General features: G+C 38.2%; 1 protein-coding gene across 3 annotated transcripts in view; it reads right to left on the bottom strand.

Moving 5' to 3' along the window:
• Positions 1-7543, bottom strand: part of sdccag8 (SHH signaling and ciliogenesis regulator sdccag8) — an 87405-nt gene extending 79862 nt beyond the window's left edge. For all 3 annotated transcript variants that reach the window (XM_034184575.1, XM_034184576.1, XM_034184577.1), the window contains exons 1-5: positions 7395-7543; positions 5001-5162; positions 3259-3344; positions 2979-3092; positions 2756-2881 (exon numbers count right to left, since the gene is read on the bottom strand). In XM_034184575.1, coding sequence (XP_034040466.1) covers positions 2756-2881; positions 2979-3092; positions 3259-3344; positions 5001-5162; positions 7395-7464 — 558 coding nt within the window. In that variant the 5' untranslated portion in view covers positions 7465-7543. The remainder of the gene's footprint in view (positions 1-2755; positions 2882-2978; positions 3093-3258; positions 3345-5000; positions 5163-7394) is intronic.
• Between the last annotated feature and the right edge of the window lie 11417 nt (positions 7544-18960).

The raw sequence follows: 18960 nt of genomic DNA, 5'->3' as shown, positions 1-18960 counted from the left end.
TTACACATTTTGCCAGGTTACAGCCTTACTCCAAAATGGATGAAATTTTTTCTTCAAAATTCTACACACAATACCTCATAACGACAATGTGAAAAACGTGAGATTTTTGCAAACTTATTAAAAATAAAAAAAACTTAGAAATTACATTTTGCAAATGTATTAAAAATAACAAAAAAACTAAGAAATCACATGCACATACGTTTTCATAGCCAAGCTCAAAATTGAGCTCAGGTGCATCCTGTTTCCATTTACCATCACTGAGATGTTTTTTTACTGAGATGTGTAATTGAAGTCCACATAGGGTAAATTCAGTTGATTGGACATGATTTCGAAAGGCACACACCTGTCTATATGTAAGGTCATGAAAATTCAGTAAGGTATATCTTATATATTATATTCCAATTCTAAGGTGGGACTATGAGCTAGAAATAAGTATATAATATACAAACAGTATATGGAACATATATGAAGATTACCAGGCACGAAAAAACATGTCATATCAAAACTTAACCTAAACCAGTCTGCCGGGGTAATGAAACCACCAAGCACAGAACTGGAAGTTAAGTAGCTACATGAAAATTCAGTAAGGTATATATTATATATTATATTCCAATTCTAAGGTGGGACTATGAGCTACATATATATACACGCCATAAACACAGTATAAAAGGTAGGTCCTCACATAAACTGGGGTGGCCACATGGAAGTTTGGCAAAAGGCACCTGAAGGACTCTCAGACCATGAGAACAAAAATTCTCTGGTATGATGAGACAAAGATTGAACTCTTTGGCGTGAATGCCAGATATCATGTTTGGAGGAAACCAGGCACCATCTCTACAGTGAAGCATAGTGGCGGCAGCATCATGCTGTGGGGATGTTTTTCAGCAGCAGGAACTGGGAGACTAGTCAGGATTGAGGGAAAGATGAATGCAGTAATGTACAGCGACATCCTGGATGAAAACCTGCTCCAAAGCGCTTTTGTCCTCAGACTGGGGCGACGGTTCATCTTTCAGTAGGACAATGACCCTAAGCACACAGCCAAGATATCAAAGAGTAGCTTCAGGACAAATCTGTGAATGTCCTTGAGTGGCCCATCCAGAACCCAGCCCTGTATCCGATTGAACATCTCTGGAGAGATCTGAAAATGGCTGTGCACCAACGCGCCCCATCCAACCTGATGGATCTTAAGAGATGCTGTAAAGAGGAATGAGCAAAACTGTGCACCAAGCTTGTGGCTTCATATTCAAGAAGACTTGAGGCTGTAATTTCTGCCAAAGTCAATCAGCAACAACAAAGTATTGAGAAAAGGGTGTGAATACTTATGTACATGTGATTTCTTAGTTTTATTTGTAATAAATTTGCAAAAATAAAAAAAAACTTTTGTCATGTTGTCATTATGGGTGTTGTGAGTAGAATTTTGAGGGGAAAAATGAATTTAGTCAATTTTGGAATAAGGCTGTAATAAAACAAAACGTGGAAAAAGTGAAACATACTTTCCAGGTGCACTGTAATAACCTTGACTTTATAGTTCTCAATTTATCATTGTTCAAAGAGCAGAGGGATTTTTAAACCAAAAATCTGTTTTCTGAGTATCCTAACTGATGTACCTAGCCTTGGGAAAAATAAAAGGAATGTGGTTTTGAAAGCATCCTTTGATGACAACTATTTAATCCAGAAATAACTTTCCTGAATGATCCATAATACAGAGAAAATTTAATTGAAAATAAAACCCGATCCCCAAAATGCAGTTTCTTGGCGCCCTTAAGGGCCAGAAAGAAAATGTTAATTTACAAGAAAATTTGGATTTTATCACATCCTCATGTCATCTACCTATGGTATAAGAAAATGTGTGTCTAAAAAGTGACACATCCCCATTTTTGGACCCGTCTGCAAGGAAACTGATTTGAAGTATGAAATTAATATTTTGGTTATTTAATATTCAATTTCAATTTAATTCAAATTTATTTTATTTATACAGTGCCAAATCAAAACAAGGTTGTCTCAAGGCACTTCACACGAGTAAGGTCTAACCTTACCAATTCCTAGAGCAAGCACACAGGTGACAGTGGTAAGGAAAAACTCCCGCTGATGATGTTGAGGACGAAAGCTCAAGCAGAGCAGACTCAGAGGGGTGACCTTACTCAGAGTTTTTACCAAGCTGAAGAAACAGGAAAAAGAAAACCTAGAATAGCAACAAAAACAAAGTGCACTATTGAGATGAGCACGCAGCCATTGGTGCCACAAGCAAGGTGTCTGAGGTAAGTCCAGCACCCTGGGGTGCAGGGCCAGTATCCATCCATCACGTCATCAGTGGGCCACAGCACGAGCTGTCCTCATGGAAGAGTACATACCTAATAATGGAAGCATCATTGAGCATCATATTGGGTCCGTAATCTACAAAATCTGAAAAAATGAAACAAATCTGGGTCTATGAACTGGGGAGATTTTTTTTTAAATAGGTCGATTTCACATGGAATGACTCAAATGTGCACATTTGGGGGTCCATGAGGACTGGGGTTGGAAACCACTGATCTTGCTGATGGTTTGAAATTGCTAAAGAATTCTGAGTTAGACCTACAGTATATATCAGAGTGTAGTGTTCCACATTTGGCACATAATTTAACAGCCATGAAATGCAGGTGATGTTAATAGTACACACCTTTAGCATAATATCTCAAACTGACTCATTATACAGATGCGCGTATTCATATTCATGATTCACCAATATACAATAAAGGATCTTTTAAGACATTACCGTGGCGTTTTGGATTGTGTAATCTTTATGGGAATCATCCAAATCCTTGCATTTAAGTTGCATTTGCAGGTTTTCATTCTCAACCACCACCACTCTGATCCTCTGTTTCATCATTTGCAGCTCTTCCTGATGTCACAACATTAAAAACAAAATATCAATTAAGCAGATTATGAAACACTGCAACATAAAAGCTGCACATTCACACACACACACTTGTACAAACCTTGCAGAATTTGACCTCAGCTTGTAGATGCTGGACGTAGTCTGGCTGATTGGAAACCGCTGGCACCAAATCCTGAACGGCAGACAAACTGGGCTTTCCCTCTTGCTCTCCTCTCTAGAAGGGACAGCGTAACATTACAAAATTCAGAAAAGCACAGACATTGACACACAATAATTGGATATTGTCCTACATAACGTCTGAAGAATGTAACAGACAGCTGCTTCTTTTGACTACAGCAAGGACGTTCCTGCTTTAACACAGTCATGTACAGCTACTGCACCTTAGATGGTGAGTGCTTCTTTGAAGGGGAAAGTGGAGTGGAAATCTCTCTGCATTGCTTCATGAGAAGATTCTTCAACTGATTTACTAGAACACCAAAAACACAAATAAGCATGCACATGCACAAGAAAACCTATTTTATTATAACTGTGTACCACATGTCACAAGAAGCAAGATCTTCTGGCACAATCAGACTCTATAGTTGTGGGCAGAAGTTTACGTACACTCATACACTAATCGTAGCCATCAATGATCCTGCAATGCTTGCTTTCAGTGATTCATTTGAACTGTTCTTTTTCTGGAGCAGTTATTGTTTGAAAGAAAAACTGATTTTGGACTTTCTTACAGAACTGTGTGTTGGTCAATCCAATGAGTCCTGTTAAAAAAATGTTTTTATGTTGTTAGCCACCAGTTGAAGTCAAACATAGGTCCCTAATAGAAAGTCAATAGGTGTTGGGTTTCGAGAAAGGAGGAAAAACTCTTTTAGCACCAGTGAATCTAAGTAGATATACATGTGTGCATAATTTTCACCCTTTGCTGACTGGAAATTCTAAAATAAATTGGAAATTGTGCACCAAACTCTTTGTGATTTTTCTATTAAAGATGTATCTCGTAGAATGCCCCAAAGAGCAGTCCACAAAAATCAGTTCAAGCCCAACACTATCATGACATTCAAACCCATGATGAGTGTATATGTCATCCAGGCAATTTGGGAATCTGATTGGACCTGTATCGTTTCAGAAACGGGCTACTGCACAAGAGTCCCAAACCTGGACAAAACTGCGGCCTGGAAATGGGAGTACTGTTCAAATTTCAAAATATTTTATGTATTCCACAAAAATGAAACCCTATCCTAAACCTTGATTATAATGCTAGCTCTAAACCATTAAAGATAAAACATTTTGCAAGTTTACTAGGCAGCTGAGACACATTTAGACCCTTATTCTGATACTGGGAGCCCACATGGCCCTTCCAGAAAAGGCGGTCAGATTCTGTAATAAAAAAAAAAAAGAAACAAAGTCAGACTTTGTCCCACTGGGCAAACTGCGCCGGACATTTGTAAACTTATGCGAACACCCTTACATTCGACATCTTTTGTTTTATCTTTCCTCATTTGTTGCACTTATGATGACCAAAAAAATCTGTAACTTTCACCATTTTGAAAGAGTTTGATCTTCATTCTAATACTAAGAAATGGCACTTTTCGACACATTATTCATCAAAACTGTATCTATGAATTTTAAATGTATGCCTGTGCAAATGGATAACAGCTCAGGTACAATCACAGTCCGTGGTGTAAAATATGTGGACAATTTATAGTTTAACTGACGTGTATCATCTGAGGACACCATACACACAGTCTGTACACCCTGGACAGATTGGCATCCTGTCCAGGGTGTACCCCGCCTCACGCCTTATGACTGCTGGACCCCGCAACCCTTAATTGGACTAAGCGGTTGAAGATGAGTGAGTGAGTGTCTGTGTGTGGATGGAAGATGCAAGCAAATTTCAATTTATATAGCATCAAATCACAACAAAGTTGCCTCAAGGAGCTTCACAAAAGTAAAGGAGGCACATGGAACAATTAAAGGACTTGGAGGTACCTTGTCGTAAAGACATGACACATCTAATCACTTCAGTTGATATTCCAGCTGTATGTTTATTAGAAACCATGACTGTTGTAGATTACCAATAAAACTCAGCAGACATTCAGCAAGCCAGGAAAAGGACAACTTTTGTCACCTGCGTCACTTTGCGTCTTCTGCCTCCAGGTATTAGCATTGTCGTCTTCAGCCACGGTCGTAATGAGGATGGAGTCACTGCCTCTTGCATCCTCCACCTTTGCCCCATCAGAGTACATGTTCTCCAAAGTATGAAGCTGCTGGATACTCTCATTGGCCCGCTCTGAAATCCCCAGCCACGCATGTACGCATCAGTGGGAAGGAATGATGCAACGGAAGATTGACAGGAACAAAGTGAGATTCCAATGTTATTTTATGTGCCCTAAACAGGTGATGCATTACACACACACACACACACACACACACACACACACACACACACACACACACACACACACACACACACACACACACACACACACACACACACACACACAAAACTGTCACTACAATCAAACATATAGGACTACAAATTTTAGGCTGTTATTAAGATACATTAAGTAGGTATAAGCCCAATGAAAAACAGAAAATTCCAGTTTGGATAGAACCAACTAAAGGATTATAGAACTTGCATATCTTTTTTATACCAATTGTTTTAAGGTCTTTCAAAGTCTAATTTGAATGGCACATTGATGTTTGGTGTCCTGGCATTGCCAGAAGCCTTCATGGAGCTGCATCATAGGCCTCTTGCATGGCAGCACCCTTACAATGATGTGTATGAATGTTGTAAAGTCAAGGTTACAACATTCACACACACCAATGTCAGGGTGCTGCCATGCAAGACACTCAAGTGTTCACCAAAAGCATTTTAGGAGTTAAGATTCTTGATCAAAAGTACCTTAGTAATTTCTCTGTCTGGTTAAGGGGTCTGGGCCATTGACCCTCTGTTCACAAGCTCACTTGTCTAAACCTGAGACCACCTTTCTTCTCTCCAGTAGTTCCTGTATCATGTAGGGTCAATGTGTGGTGTAAGGTTGTGCAGTTTTGGGGTTAAGTGTCTAGGCCAACAACAATTGGACACTAAGCAACAACTAGGTATCAACCCCACCTAACCTTCAGTTAGTAAACTACCCACTGATCCAACTGAGTTGTCTCTCAGTATTAAAACTAACATTTGACACTTTTCACCTTTAAAAATAGACATTTTTGTTGGTGTTCAAAGGATGTTTCAAGTGCACTCCCAAATGAGTTGCCTCAAGTTTGGACCTGAGCATCACTTGCACTGTGAGGTGAGGGAGCATAGGATCAACATTTTGGCCCTGTGATGCATTTCTTTGGGCATGAATCATGATGCAGTTCAACCTCTGCATTGTGTCTCTCTCCTCCACCTCAGCATGTGAATTCATGTTCCCCAGCATGGGAGGCAGGCGCTCTGACCAGAAGACTAAAACCCATGGGCTCTGACATCTGTGGCCAGAGTGTCCTTTGGTACTGGGGAGTGAGGCTTAATGACTACCATATGCACAGCAACTCCTTCTGGTCTCTGTCACACTCACCTCCCTAAATCTCATTCCCATCTGGGTCTTGGCTCCAATTTCAGAATCAGAATCAGAATTTCTTTATTGTCCCGTAAAGGGAAATTAGTGTTGCAGGAGTTTAATCTCTGCATTGTGTATGTCTCTCTATCCTCCATGGCACCACCTCGAGACATGAACTCATGATCTCTAGCATGGATGGCAGGCGGTCTGACCAGAAGGCTAAAACCCATGGGCTCTGGCATCTGCAGCCGGAGTGTCTTTTGGCACTGGGGAGTGACGTTTACAGACTATCATATGCACAGACTCCTGCTGGCCTGTCACACTAGCACATAGGTCCATCAGTGATAAAGACCACAGCAGCTGGAGAAGAGCAAGCGGATGCCCACACCTCACATGACTTCAGCAGAGCAGTGGTTCAGTCCCTCCAGTAATTTGCAATGCCAGGATTTCAACACTTAATTCAACCAAATATCTATACAGCTCTCTACATATTGATTCTCTCTCTCTCTCGCTCTGTGTACATATATATTGGTTTAATCAATTGCAAACTTACCACAAAGAGGTGGGGATAGACCAGCTGTCACATTGAGTAGTTACCATCCAGGACCCAAAGTGGTTTTGCGGTGTGATGGATGTGGCGATGTGTGACGCCCAATGTGTGACACCCAATAAATAGAATGTATGATGACACCAGCTTAGGTATACCTACATTATATATACACTTTTAATTATGTTGTCATTAATTAATGATAAAAACATAAATGACGAGCTGGGACAAACCGGAAGGGCTCAACCGGAAGCTGATTCCAATAAACCCAGGGTGTTGATTTTGACATTATAACGTCAGTCTCATCGTGAAAATAGTGTTAATTTTAGGAGGTCATGCATTATTTTTAAGCAGCTAACATCAATGTTTGGCTGCTTCTTATGATTCAAAGCCTGCACGTTCAGAAAGCAAAAACATTAACTTAACCTACGTCTCAATTCCTTCTTATTAGCACACTGTTGCTGCTGCTCTTCTTCTTCATCTGAGTCTACTGGTTTCATTGTCGATTTTATCCGCTATAACAACAACGACGACAACTGAACATCTGCTTTAAACCGCGTCTCCCCAGCGACGCCGCCGTCCGTCATCCTCCCCACCACTTCCGTAAGCAAAAGTAATGGTGGGAGTTGTAGTCATTATAATCAAAATTTGTAGTCCGCGAGCCTGTGAAGAACAAGTGTACGTTACCTTCAAGGACCATACCAGTTTTTTGATGTTTGACCTGAAAATATAAAATTACACAAGCTCGTCGTATTACTGGGAATAAGTGATAGAAAATATCAGAATAAACTTTCTTTCAAATGTATCGACACAGGATTCACGTCTGAGGACTGGGAAAAGTGCGTCACTTCCCTGCACGATACATGAATTATTAAACAACTTTTTATAGTTAAATTACATTTGGGTCTTTGTGAGCATATTATTTTTCTTACAACCTCACAAAGCATTCACGTTTCTTTAATACCTCGATGTTGCAATAGACCTAAAAAAAAAAAAAAATTGTAAAATTATGCCCTTTAATTTCACAGTAAAAATAAATCTCTGCAACATGATATAAAAGTAATCAAAATATCAAAATAAAAAATCCAAAATAATGGAATACATCAGTATGGATATCTCTTTAGTACAACACAACTAAATAATCACTTTTACAGCCATTTTTAAACGACAAGCCAGGGCATATCACAGGACAGGTCCATATATTTTTTGGGGAATAACACTTTCTTTCTTTCTTTTTTTTTTTTTTTTGTAATTTTGCCAGTGTAAACAAGCTCCTCCTTCACCATCAAACAGAAACAGAAAGAATGGCAGTTGGAGCCTTTTAACAGGTCTAATGGCTTCTTGTGTGAGGAAAATCCAGTGGATTCTAGTCTGAGCACATTCTTATTCAGAGGCATTTTCAGCATCTACATGTGATTGCCGTAGATATTTCTGGAATGTCTCTGCCAGCAGACATCTAAAAAAAAATCAACAGCAGTGCAGTAAGCAGTGAGTACTGCTGTTTCTAACCCCTGGCAAAAATTATGGAATCACCGGCCTCGGAGGATGTTCATTCAGTTGTTTAATTTTGTAGAAAAAAAAGCAGATCACAGACATGACACAAAACTAAAGTCATTTCAAATGGCAACTTTCTGGCTTTAAGAAACACTATAAGAAATCAGGAAAAAAAATTGTGGCAGTCAGTAACGGTTACTTTTTTAGACCAAGCAGAGGGAAAAAAAAATATGGAATCACTCAATTCTGAGGAATAAATTATGGAATCACCCTGTAAATTTTCATCCCCAAAACTAACACCTGCATCAAATCAGATCTGCTCGTTAGTCTGCATCTAAAAAGGAGTGAACACACCTTGGAGAGCTGTTGCACCAAGTGGACTGACATGAATCAAGGCTCCAACACGAGATATGTCAATTGAAACAAAGGAGAGGATTATCAAACTCTTAAAAGAGGGTAAATCATCATGCAATGTTGCAAAAGTTGTTGGTTGTTCACAGTCAGCTAAACTAAACTCTGGACTAAATACAAACAACATGGGAAGGTTGTTAAAGGCAAACATACTGGTAGACCAAGGAAGACATCAAAGCGTCAAGACAGAAAACTTAAAGCAATATGTCTCAAAAATCAAAAATGCACAACAAAACAAATGAGGAACGAATGGGAGGAAACTGGAGTCAACGTCTGTAAGCGAACTGTAAGAAACCGCCTAAAGAAAATGGGATTTACATACAGAAAAGCTAAACGAAAGCCATCATTAACACCTAAACAGAAAAAAAACAAGGTTACAATGGGCTAAGGAAAAGCAATCGTGGACTGCGGATGACTGGATGAAAGTCATATTCAGTGATGAATCTCGAATCTGCATTGGGCAAGGTGATGATGCTGGAACTTTTGTTTGGTGCCTTTCCAATGAGATTTATAAAGATGACTGCCTGAAGAGAACATGTAAATTTCCACAGTCATTGATGATATGGGGCTGCATGTCAGGTAAAGACACTGGGGAGATGGCTGTCATTACATCATCAATAAATGCACAAGTTTACGTTGATATTTTGGACACTTTTCTTATCCCATCAATTGAAAGGATGTTTGGGGATGATGAAATCATTTTTCAAGATGATAATGCATCTTGCCATAGAGCAAAAACTGTGAAAACATTCCTTACAAAAAGACACATAGGGTCAATGTCATGGCCTGCAAATAGTCCGGATCTTAATCCAATTGAAAATCTTTGGTGGAAGTTGAAGAAAATGGTCCATGACAAGGCTCCAACCTGCAAAGCTGATCTGGCAACAGCAATCAGAGAAAGTTGGAGCCAGATTGATGAAGAGTACTGTTTGTCACTCATTAAGTCCATGCCTCAGAGACTGCAAGCTGTTATAAAAGCCAGAGGTGGTGCAACAAAATACTAGTGATGTGTTGGAGCGTTCTTTTGTTTTTCATGATTCCATAATTTTTTCCTCAGAACTGAGTGAGTCCATATTTTTTTCCCTCTGCTTGGTCTAAAAAAGTAACCGTTAGTGTTGCTTCATTCTCCATACAATGTACCATTAAGCCACTAAATCTTTATATGGTATCAATGTATCCTTTTACATAGAAAATAACTGATGGCTGCTATTTTAATTTGAACAAACCAGTAAATTTAGCATTGATCCATCTAGCAGGTGGCAGAGATGTCTATGGGATATTACATAGGCAAAACAAAATAGCTTTCGGGATTTGGATCCTTAATCACTCAGCAAGTCACTGTTGGTGGGCAGCTCACTAATATCAGAAGCATCATTGTAAAGCACTTTGAGTGCCTGCATCAGAAGGAAATGTGCTTTATAAATGCAGCTAGGAGTCTGCAGGTGAGTGTACGGTTACAAAAAAAAAATCATCCGGTGTCCTAGTTCAACATGTTTGTGGTCTGCTAGTACTGCTTTCACTTTTTCTAGCTTACTGTCTGTATCTCAGCAGTGCAGATAGTCACCATAAAGAACTTTCACATCCACACTGTAGCATCGTTTTACTTTACAGATTGGCTGACAGTTGAGAATAGGTTGCTATCGGTTGAATGACTTTTCAAAATGTAAATGGCTTATTTGGTTGTGAAATTAGGGAGATTTTCTGCTGAAGAAATCTAACATGCAAGGATGAGTAACTCAGAATTAATGGGTGCTGATTGGACATATATACAAGCAAAAACTCCTTTTTTTGGCCTTAATCCCACACAGGCCAGCTATAAAAACACAATGTGGGCATGGAGCCCGCAATGTTTTGTGGATTTTCTGAAATAAGAAAGTTGTATTAAAAAAGTCAAGATTAAGAGACAGGGAAGTTTCATATGATGTGGTTTATAAACTGATTTAATGTTCAGTGGAAGATTATATCTCAGTTCTGTGTTTGTTGCTGCTGACAAAAAGGTCAGACAGAAGTAACTATAAATACGGCCTCTTCCTAATGCACACCTACAGATGACATCCTGTTGAATGAGAATGCTCGACTGTACTTTTGATTTTTGCAACATTTTGGTTTTCAGTAGAACACACTGAGTCAGTCTTTGGTCTGCTCATTATTAATTAGAAATTCTGCTGTAATCTGCATTTGGTGTTCCCTTTATTGCAACATCTTACATGAGGAGTTGCATTACATTCAGATGTTCCCCACTCATCTGTTGTATGGGGAAAAATTTAGGCTTGCTGCAGTGGAACATTTTTTTTTCCACATAGTCTCAAGAATTTGCATCATTGTTCTTTACATCATTGTTGTGTTTGTGCATTACAAACACTGGAGAGACATGCAGCATGTAGATATATTCATGTGGACTTTTTTGTTACATTATTTTTGCATTTCATGCAGTTGAGTTCTCTCCACATTTTTCAACCAAGACTAAAAACAAATTTGTTCTCAAGCTGCCTACAATCTTTGATGGTGAGAAAATTTTACTGTTAGTGTTTTATTTCTGTTTTTGTGTACCTACTGTTATTTCTTTTCTTTATTTAATATTTTTAAATTACTGGTATTATGCTGCTCTATTTCATTCTGTGAGGCACTTTGTGCGGCCTTAAAGTGCTATATGAAATTATTACATAAAAGTTACATTTTAGTAGTGCTGTTTGAAAATCCAACTCCAGTTCTCCAAATAATAAGGATGCATTTTATTTAACACAAACTGTTGTACAGTATCCTATAAATGAACGGTAACAAGCAGATAATTCAATATTTCTGCCACTTTGTTCAGATTTGTTTACATTGCCTGTTAATTTAAAGCTACAGTGTGTAGGATTTAAGCGCACTTATAAGTACAAATGGAACATAGCAATCATAACCATCTGTTCAGTAGTGTATAATTACCTACAACAATGAAATGATATGTTTTCATAAGCTTAGAATGAACCCTTCATATCTATATAGAAGTGAGCTCCCGCATGGAGGCTGCCATGTTGTACCTCCATGTTGATACAGTAGCCCAAAAGGGACATACTTGCTCCACCTTTCACATTTTGCAGCGAGGGTGAATAAAAAAGAACAGGAATCAGTGGTTGCTCCCCTGTACACTGTCGACTGGTTGCTAGCACATGCTAACAAGTTTGAGAACCCTTATTTTTACGAAATGGCAGATCATACATATTACTTATCACAAGAGAAGGCAATACAGCATGAATCCCCGTACCCAAAGAACTGAAAACGTGAAGGGAAACAAAATCATGACTGGTGACAGCATAATGCAACCTCACCACTAGATGGCACTAAATCTTACACACTGTAGCTTTAACTTGTCAAATGTGAATCATTCTCCACTCAAGGGTCACAGTGTTGGGGGGGGTGGCTGGAGCCTATCCCACCTATCATAGAGTGAAATGCAGGGTGCACATATCGCAGGGCTATATGTAGACAAACTCAGTCACTCACATAAACATACCTGAGGTCAGTTTAAATTTACCAATTAACCTAATCTGCATTGCTTTTGTTATTGATTTTTTACTATGTTTTCAATATGTTGTGTGTTGATATTTAATTGTGTGAAGCACTTTGAAATGTATTACCCTAAAAGTACTGCACTAATAAAGTTATTAATTATTAATGTTATTATTATTGGAATAATGTAGTTAATTATAGAAAATGTCATAGAAGAAGCTTGATACATTTATGTCACACTGTGTATATATATATATATATATATATATATATATATATATATATATATATATATATACACACACACAAACACACACACGTGTGTGTGTGTTGTGGGGAGGAAGTAGTTACTTTTTTTACCAGGTTACTTGGAAACTCAAACCAGGTGTTGTGGCTCTAACTAATGAACCTGTGTTTACTGATGAAGATGGAAACTTTCTTTGTTTAACAAAGTAAATTTTTGGTGATGATCCAGATCACTTTTTTTATTGCTTTCTTTCACGATGTGTCATTGGGCATTTTTCTGGGGTGGGGGGCAAGTTTCCTCCACTGTAAAGCCCAGTAAATGTAAATGCTGTAATGTCATGTAAATGTTGGATTGATGATGGATTAGGAGAAGGTGTGGTTGTCGATGAGTGAAGTAAATCACAGAAGCAAATTATTTCTGATCATTTCAAAACTCAAGTAGCATCATATACACAACCCAGTGGATTAAAAAAAAAAAAAGAAAGAAAAGACTTTAGTGATGAAAGAAAAAGACATGGCCAGTAAGTCCACGGCTGCTTGTTTCATATACTAACGTATTGATTCAAATACAAAGTTGTTGATGTGTCACATTTTGTCCAAATATTCAAATCAAGCAGGATTTTCGTGCTTGGTGGATACAGATGCTCTAAAATGCTCCTAGTTATTAGTTACATTTGTTTTGTACTAGGATTATAGACAACTGCATAATTTTGGATTACATTTTGCAGTTTTGCTGTTGGATTGTTTTAACTCTGTCACATTTTTTTGCAGACTGATTTAGAAGATTACTTGTACTGTATCACTGAAGTATTTACAAGAGCAACGACTGCATGCAAGCAACGTTGTGTTTGCAAACTTGGGTATTTCCAGGAAACCACATCACCTCCAGATCTGACTGTGTGGTATGCAGGTTACAGGTTCATATGAGCACCTACGCAAAAATCTGTAGCCCCACTCTTGTTAAATGTCGCTCCTGTACAGCTATAACATATATATTTATAAATGCATAATTTGACAATTCCCCGACTGCCTGTCCTACCTCCCGCTCTGTCAAACTCCCCCCTCCCACTGCACAATCTGCTCTTTCTGAGTGAAATCTATGGTAAAGGTACACTTCCACTGAAAAAATTAAATGTTTGATGCCCTAGCACATGGCTTTGTGTTTGTGTCTACAATGGCAAAACATACTTTAATGAAAAGAATGTAAAAGCAAAATATTTAAAGCTACAGTGTGTATGCTTTAGTGTTATCTAGTGGTGAGCTTGCAGATTGCATTATGCTGTCAACAGTCACGATTGTTGCCATTGATGTTTTCATTTCTTTGGCGGAAGGCAGATTCATGCATCCTTGCCTTCTCTTGTGATAGGCACCATGTATGATCCTCAATTTTGCAAAAATGAGCGTTCACAAACTTGTTAACCTGCGTTAGCAACCTGTAGGCAGTGTATAGAGAAGTAACCATCGAGTAGTCTTCCTTTTTCTTTAATCTCACTGGATATCAGGTCAGAGCTGCGTCAGTCACAGTCAGTCAGAGCTGCGTGTCGTCAGAGCGAGCTGCAAAAAGTTTGTACCTGAGTTTTCAGAGGTGGTGTTTGTAGTTGCCATCTGCCACGCCGGTGTTTGCCAACCCGGACAGTGGGAATACCACCTCAACCGGCAACTTAGCCCCGCGACTGGACAGCAACAACGTCCGAGGCCCAACGTGGTGAATTCACTGAGGCCGCGCGCTGCGTCATTAGAGCCGCGCGTCACGAGTGCCGCTTCCCCGAGGCCTCGTGCAGCCACCGCGGATCCATCAGCGCGGAAACACCGAGGCCGCGCGGCACCAGTGCAGTGCAGATCCATCCCGGTGACAAACAACGCAGGCTGTTAACATCGGCGATCGACAAGCTGCGCATAAGCCGACCATGGGGCCTAAGAAGGTTCTGACAGCGGAGGAAGGTGACGATATTAAAAAATCTCTGGACTTTCTATCAGAGGAGATTTCTGTTGTGAAGCAGCAACAGAAATCAATCATGGATCTGGTGGAGGAGGTGAAGGCATTACGGCTCCAGAATGCCGAGAAAGACCGGCATCTGGTGCAGCTGGAAAATAGAGTGGCTGAATTGGAGCAGTACACCAGAATTAAGGACGTCATCATCACAGGTCTTCACATCAAACCACGGTCCTACGCACGGGCGGTAACAGATGAGAGCGGAGGGGAGCCCAGTGAACAGGAGGTCAGCTCTGTGGAAAAACAGGTTGTTGATTTCCTCCTATCTAAAGGTATAGAAATGGATTTAAATAACATTGAAGCGTGCCACCCTCTGCCCCGGAGGAATGACGGTGATAAACGAACCGTCATCATGAGATTCATCAACAGAAAACACAAAACAGCACTGTTAAAACAAGGAAGAAAACTGAAAGGGACAAACGTATTCATCAATGAACATCTCACCAAACGGAATGCCGACATCGCCAGGAAAGCACGCTTCTTGAATAAACAGGGAAAAATCCAGCACACATGGACTTCAAACTGTAAAATATTCATCAAACTGAACGGATCACCAGAACAAGCAAAAGTCATGGCAATAAGGAACATCGAGGAGCTGGACAAATATGAACAATAGTGTTTCTTAAAGCGAGGATCTGGACAAATATGACCAATAAGGTATGAGGACACAAACACATCACAACACCATGACACAGACCAGAGGAACCTATTCATCTACTACCTATTCATCTACATCTGGAGACAAGAAGGATATAACTCAAAGGATTGCTGATCATGGAAAAGTAGAACTGAGAACATTTAAATACACAGACCACAATGTACTGGACTTGGAGCACGATATAGACCCGGACAATAATTTCATCTCAAATATCAATGACAGTTGTTGCTATTATACAGATGAACAGTTTAATCGGATCATTAGAACGGATAACAAATTATCAATAATCCATTTCAACAGCAGAAGTCTATATGCAAACTTTAACAACATTAAAGAATATTTAAGTCAGTTTAAAAAAATATTTAACATAATTGCTATATCAGAAACATGGATCAATGAAGATAAAGGAATGGATTTTGAACTGGATGGATATGAATTTAATTGTGTAAACAGAAAGAATAAGAGTGGAGGAGGAGTGGCTGTGTATGTGGATAAGAACATGGATTATAAAATAGTAGACAATATGACAACTGTGATTGATAACTTATTAGAATGTATAACTACTGAAATATGTGAAGAAAAAAGCAAAAATGTATTAGTCAGCTGTATATATAGAGCATCAGGATCTAGTATTGAAACATTCACTGACTGTATGGGAAAAATGTTCTCAAAAACTAATCAAAAAACTGTGTTCATTTGTGGTGACTTAAATATTGATCTGCTCAATCCAAATAAGCATAAAATAACAGATGAATTTATCAGTATAATGTACAGTATGAGTTTATATCCAAAAATCACCAGGCCAAGCAGAATTACATCCCATAGTGCTACCTTAATTGATAATATATTCAGCAATGATATTGAGAATAACACTGTGAGTGGATTATTAATCAGTGACATTAGTGATCATCTACCAGTTTTCATCGTTTATAATAGAAACCATCGGCGGAATCAGCCAGAGGAGAAAATAAAATACAGGCGAGTGCGGACAGAGGAAAACATGAACACACTAAAGAAGGATTTACAGGAGCAAAACTGGGAAAAGGTATACAGTGAAAGTGATGTTGATAGTGCATATGAAACTTTTTTACAAATATTTACATCATTATATGATAAAAATTGTCCAATTAAACAAGACTACAGAAAACAAAAAATCCAAGCTCGACCATGGATGACGAAAGGGTTACGAAATGCATGTAATAAGAAAAATACACTGTATAGAGAATTCATAAAACTAAAGACTAAAGAGGCAGAAAATAGATATAAGAAATACAAAATAGATTAATATTATACGGGTATGTAGGAAGGAATATTATAGTAACATATTATATAATAAAAACAATATTAAAGGAATATGGGATATATTAAATAGCATTATCAAAAATGGTAATAAAAAACAGAGTTACCCTCAGTATTTCATTGATAATAATGTCAAGAAGGAAAATAAGGATGAGGTAGTCAACGGTTTTAATAATTTTTTTGTAAATATTGGACCAAGCTTGGCAGAAAAAATTCCCGATTCCCAATCTGAGGATTGGGATAATAATCTTATAGAAAGAAATCCCTGTTCAATGTTCCTCACAGCAGTGGATGGAAATGAAATTATAGACATTGTGAATAATTGTAAATATAAAACATCTACCGATTTAAATGAAATTGATATGGTGGTGGTAAAACAGGTCATTGAATGGATTGTAGAACCATTAACATACATCTGTAACTTATCATTTCAAACTGGTAAATTTCCCAATCAAATGAAAATAGCTAAGGTTGTGCCGCTGTGTAAGACTGGGGATAGACACCACTTCACAAATTATAGACCTGTTTCTTTGCTTCCACAATTTTCCAAATTATTAGAAAAGTTATTCAATAATAGATTAGACAAATTCATAAATAAACATAAATTACTTACTGATAGTCAATATGGATTCAGAGCACATAGTTCAACATCACTTGCATTAATAGAATCAGTTGAGGAGATTACAAACGCCATAGACCACAAATTACATTCAGTTGGAATATTTATAGACCTTAAAAAGGCTTTTGATACAATTAATCATGACATATTAATCAATAAACTTGAACAGTATGGGATTAGGGGGTTGGTGTTGCACTGGGTGAGAAGCTACTTAAGTAACAGAAAACAGTTTGTGAAGTTGGGGGAATATACATCATGCTTGGACAATGCTTGTGGCGTCCCACAGGGGTCAGTATTGGGTCCAACACTGTTTCTAATTTATATAAATGATATTGTCAATGTTTCCAAAATATTAAAATTAGTATTATTTGCAGATGACACAAGCATTTTTTGTTCAGGGGGGGATTTGCAGGAGAGGATCAGTATAGAAATGGGAAAATTGAAAATATGGTTTGACAGAAACAAATTATCATTAAACTTAAGTAAAACAAAATACATGTTATTTGGCTATTGTAATACAGACATACAGGTTCAGTTACAAGTCGAGGGGGTAGATATTGAAAGGGTACATGAAAATAAGTTTCTGGGGGTGATAATAGATGATAAGATAAACTGGAAGACTCATATAAAACATATACAAAGTAAACTGTCAAGAAGCATTTCAGTTCTAAACAAAGCGAAACATATTCTGGACAACTCACTCCGCATTCTTTACTGCTCACTGGTTTTACCATATTTACAGTACTGTGCAGAGGTATGGGGTAATACTTATAAAGGTACAACACAATCACTATCAGTAATGCAGAAAAGAGCTATAAGAATTATTCATAATACTGGCTATAGAGATCATACAAATCCACTATTTTTACAATCCAAATTCTTAAAATTCACAGACTTGGTTCATTTTCAAACAGTACAAATTGTGTATAAAGCAATAAACAATTTACTTCCAGCAAATATTAAAAATATGTTTTTTAACAGATCAGGGGATTACAGTCTGAGGGGGAAATTTAATTTAAAGCATCAGTGGGCACGAACAACATTAAAAGGTTTCTGTATTTCTGTCTGTGGGGTGAGGACGTGGAACAGATTGGGAGTGGGGCTCAAGCAATGTCCAAGCATGAACCAGTTCAAACAGCGGTACAAAAATATGTTTTTTTCTGGGTATAGGGAGGAGGAAGGGTAATGAGGGTTAGGGTGTTTTTGTTTTTTGCTTCGGCTTGTAAATATATAGTATTTTGTATGTAAGTAGGTATGTGAAGGTGTATATTTATGTTTGTGTATATATATGTGTATATATGTATATGTGTATATATGTGTATGTGTATGTATATGTATATATATATATATATTGATATCGATTTAGGTGTGTAGGAATCTATGTGTATATGTGGCAAAGGGTATTACTGGTTGTGGGGAAGAAGGGGTAGGGATAAATAAGCTGATGCTTCACCCTACCCCTTTTCGGACATGTTGGGTACACAGTAGGAACTTTTTTGTTGTTGTCTTTACTGATCTATCTTGTAATTGTTGTTGTATCAAATGTTCGAAATAAACAGTTTTCATTCATTCATTCATTCATTCATTTCATTCATTCATTCATTCATTCAATCTTTTGCCCACATTGCAAAATGTGATAGGCTTTCTAATCTGGGCACATGGGAGCGGCCGCCATGAAGGGGGCCGCTCCCATGTGCCCATTCTAAGCTTATGAAGACATGTTGAGTCATTGTTGCAGGTAATGATACACTAATGAAAAAAATGGTTATGAAATGCCATATTCC

The sequence above is a fragment of the Thalassophryne amazonica genome, chromosome 13, assembly GCF_902500255.1.
Source record: "Thalassophryne amazonica chromosome 13, fThaAma1.1, whole genome shotgun sequence".
NCBI classification, from domain to species: Eukaryota; Metazoa; Chordata; class Actinopteri; order Batrachoidiformes; family Batrachoididae; genus Thalassophryne; species Thalassophryne amazonica.
The sequence above is the reverse complement of the archived record's forward strand: the minus strand, read 5'-3'. Positions and strand labels throughout refer to the sequence as shown.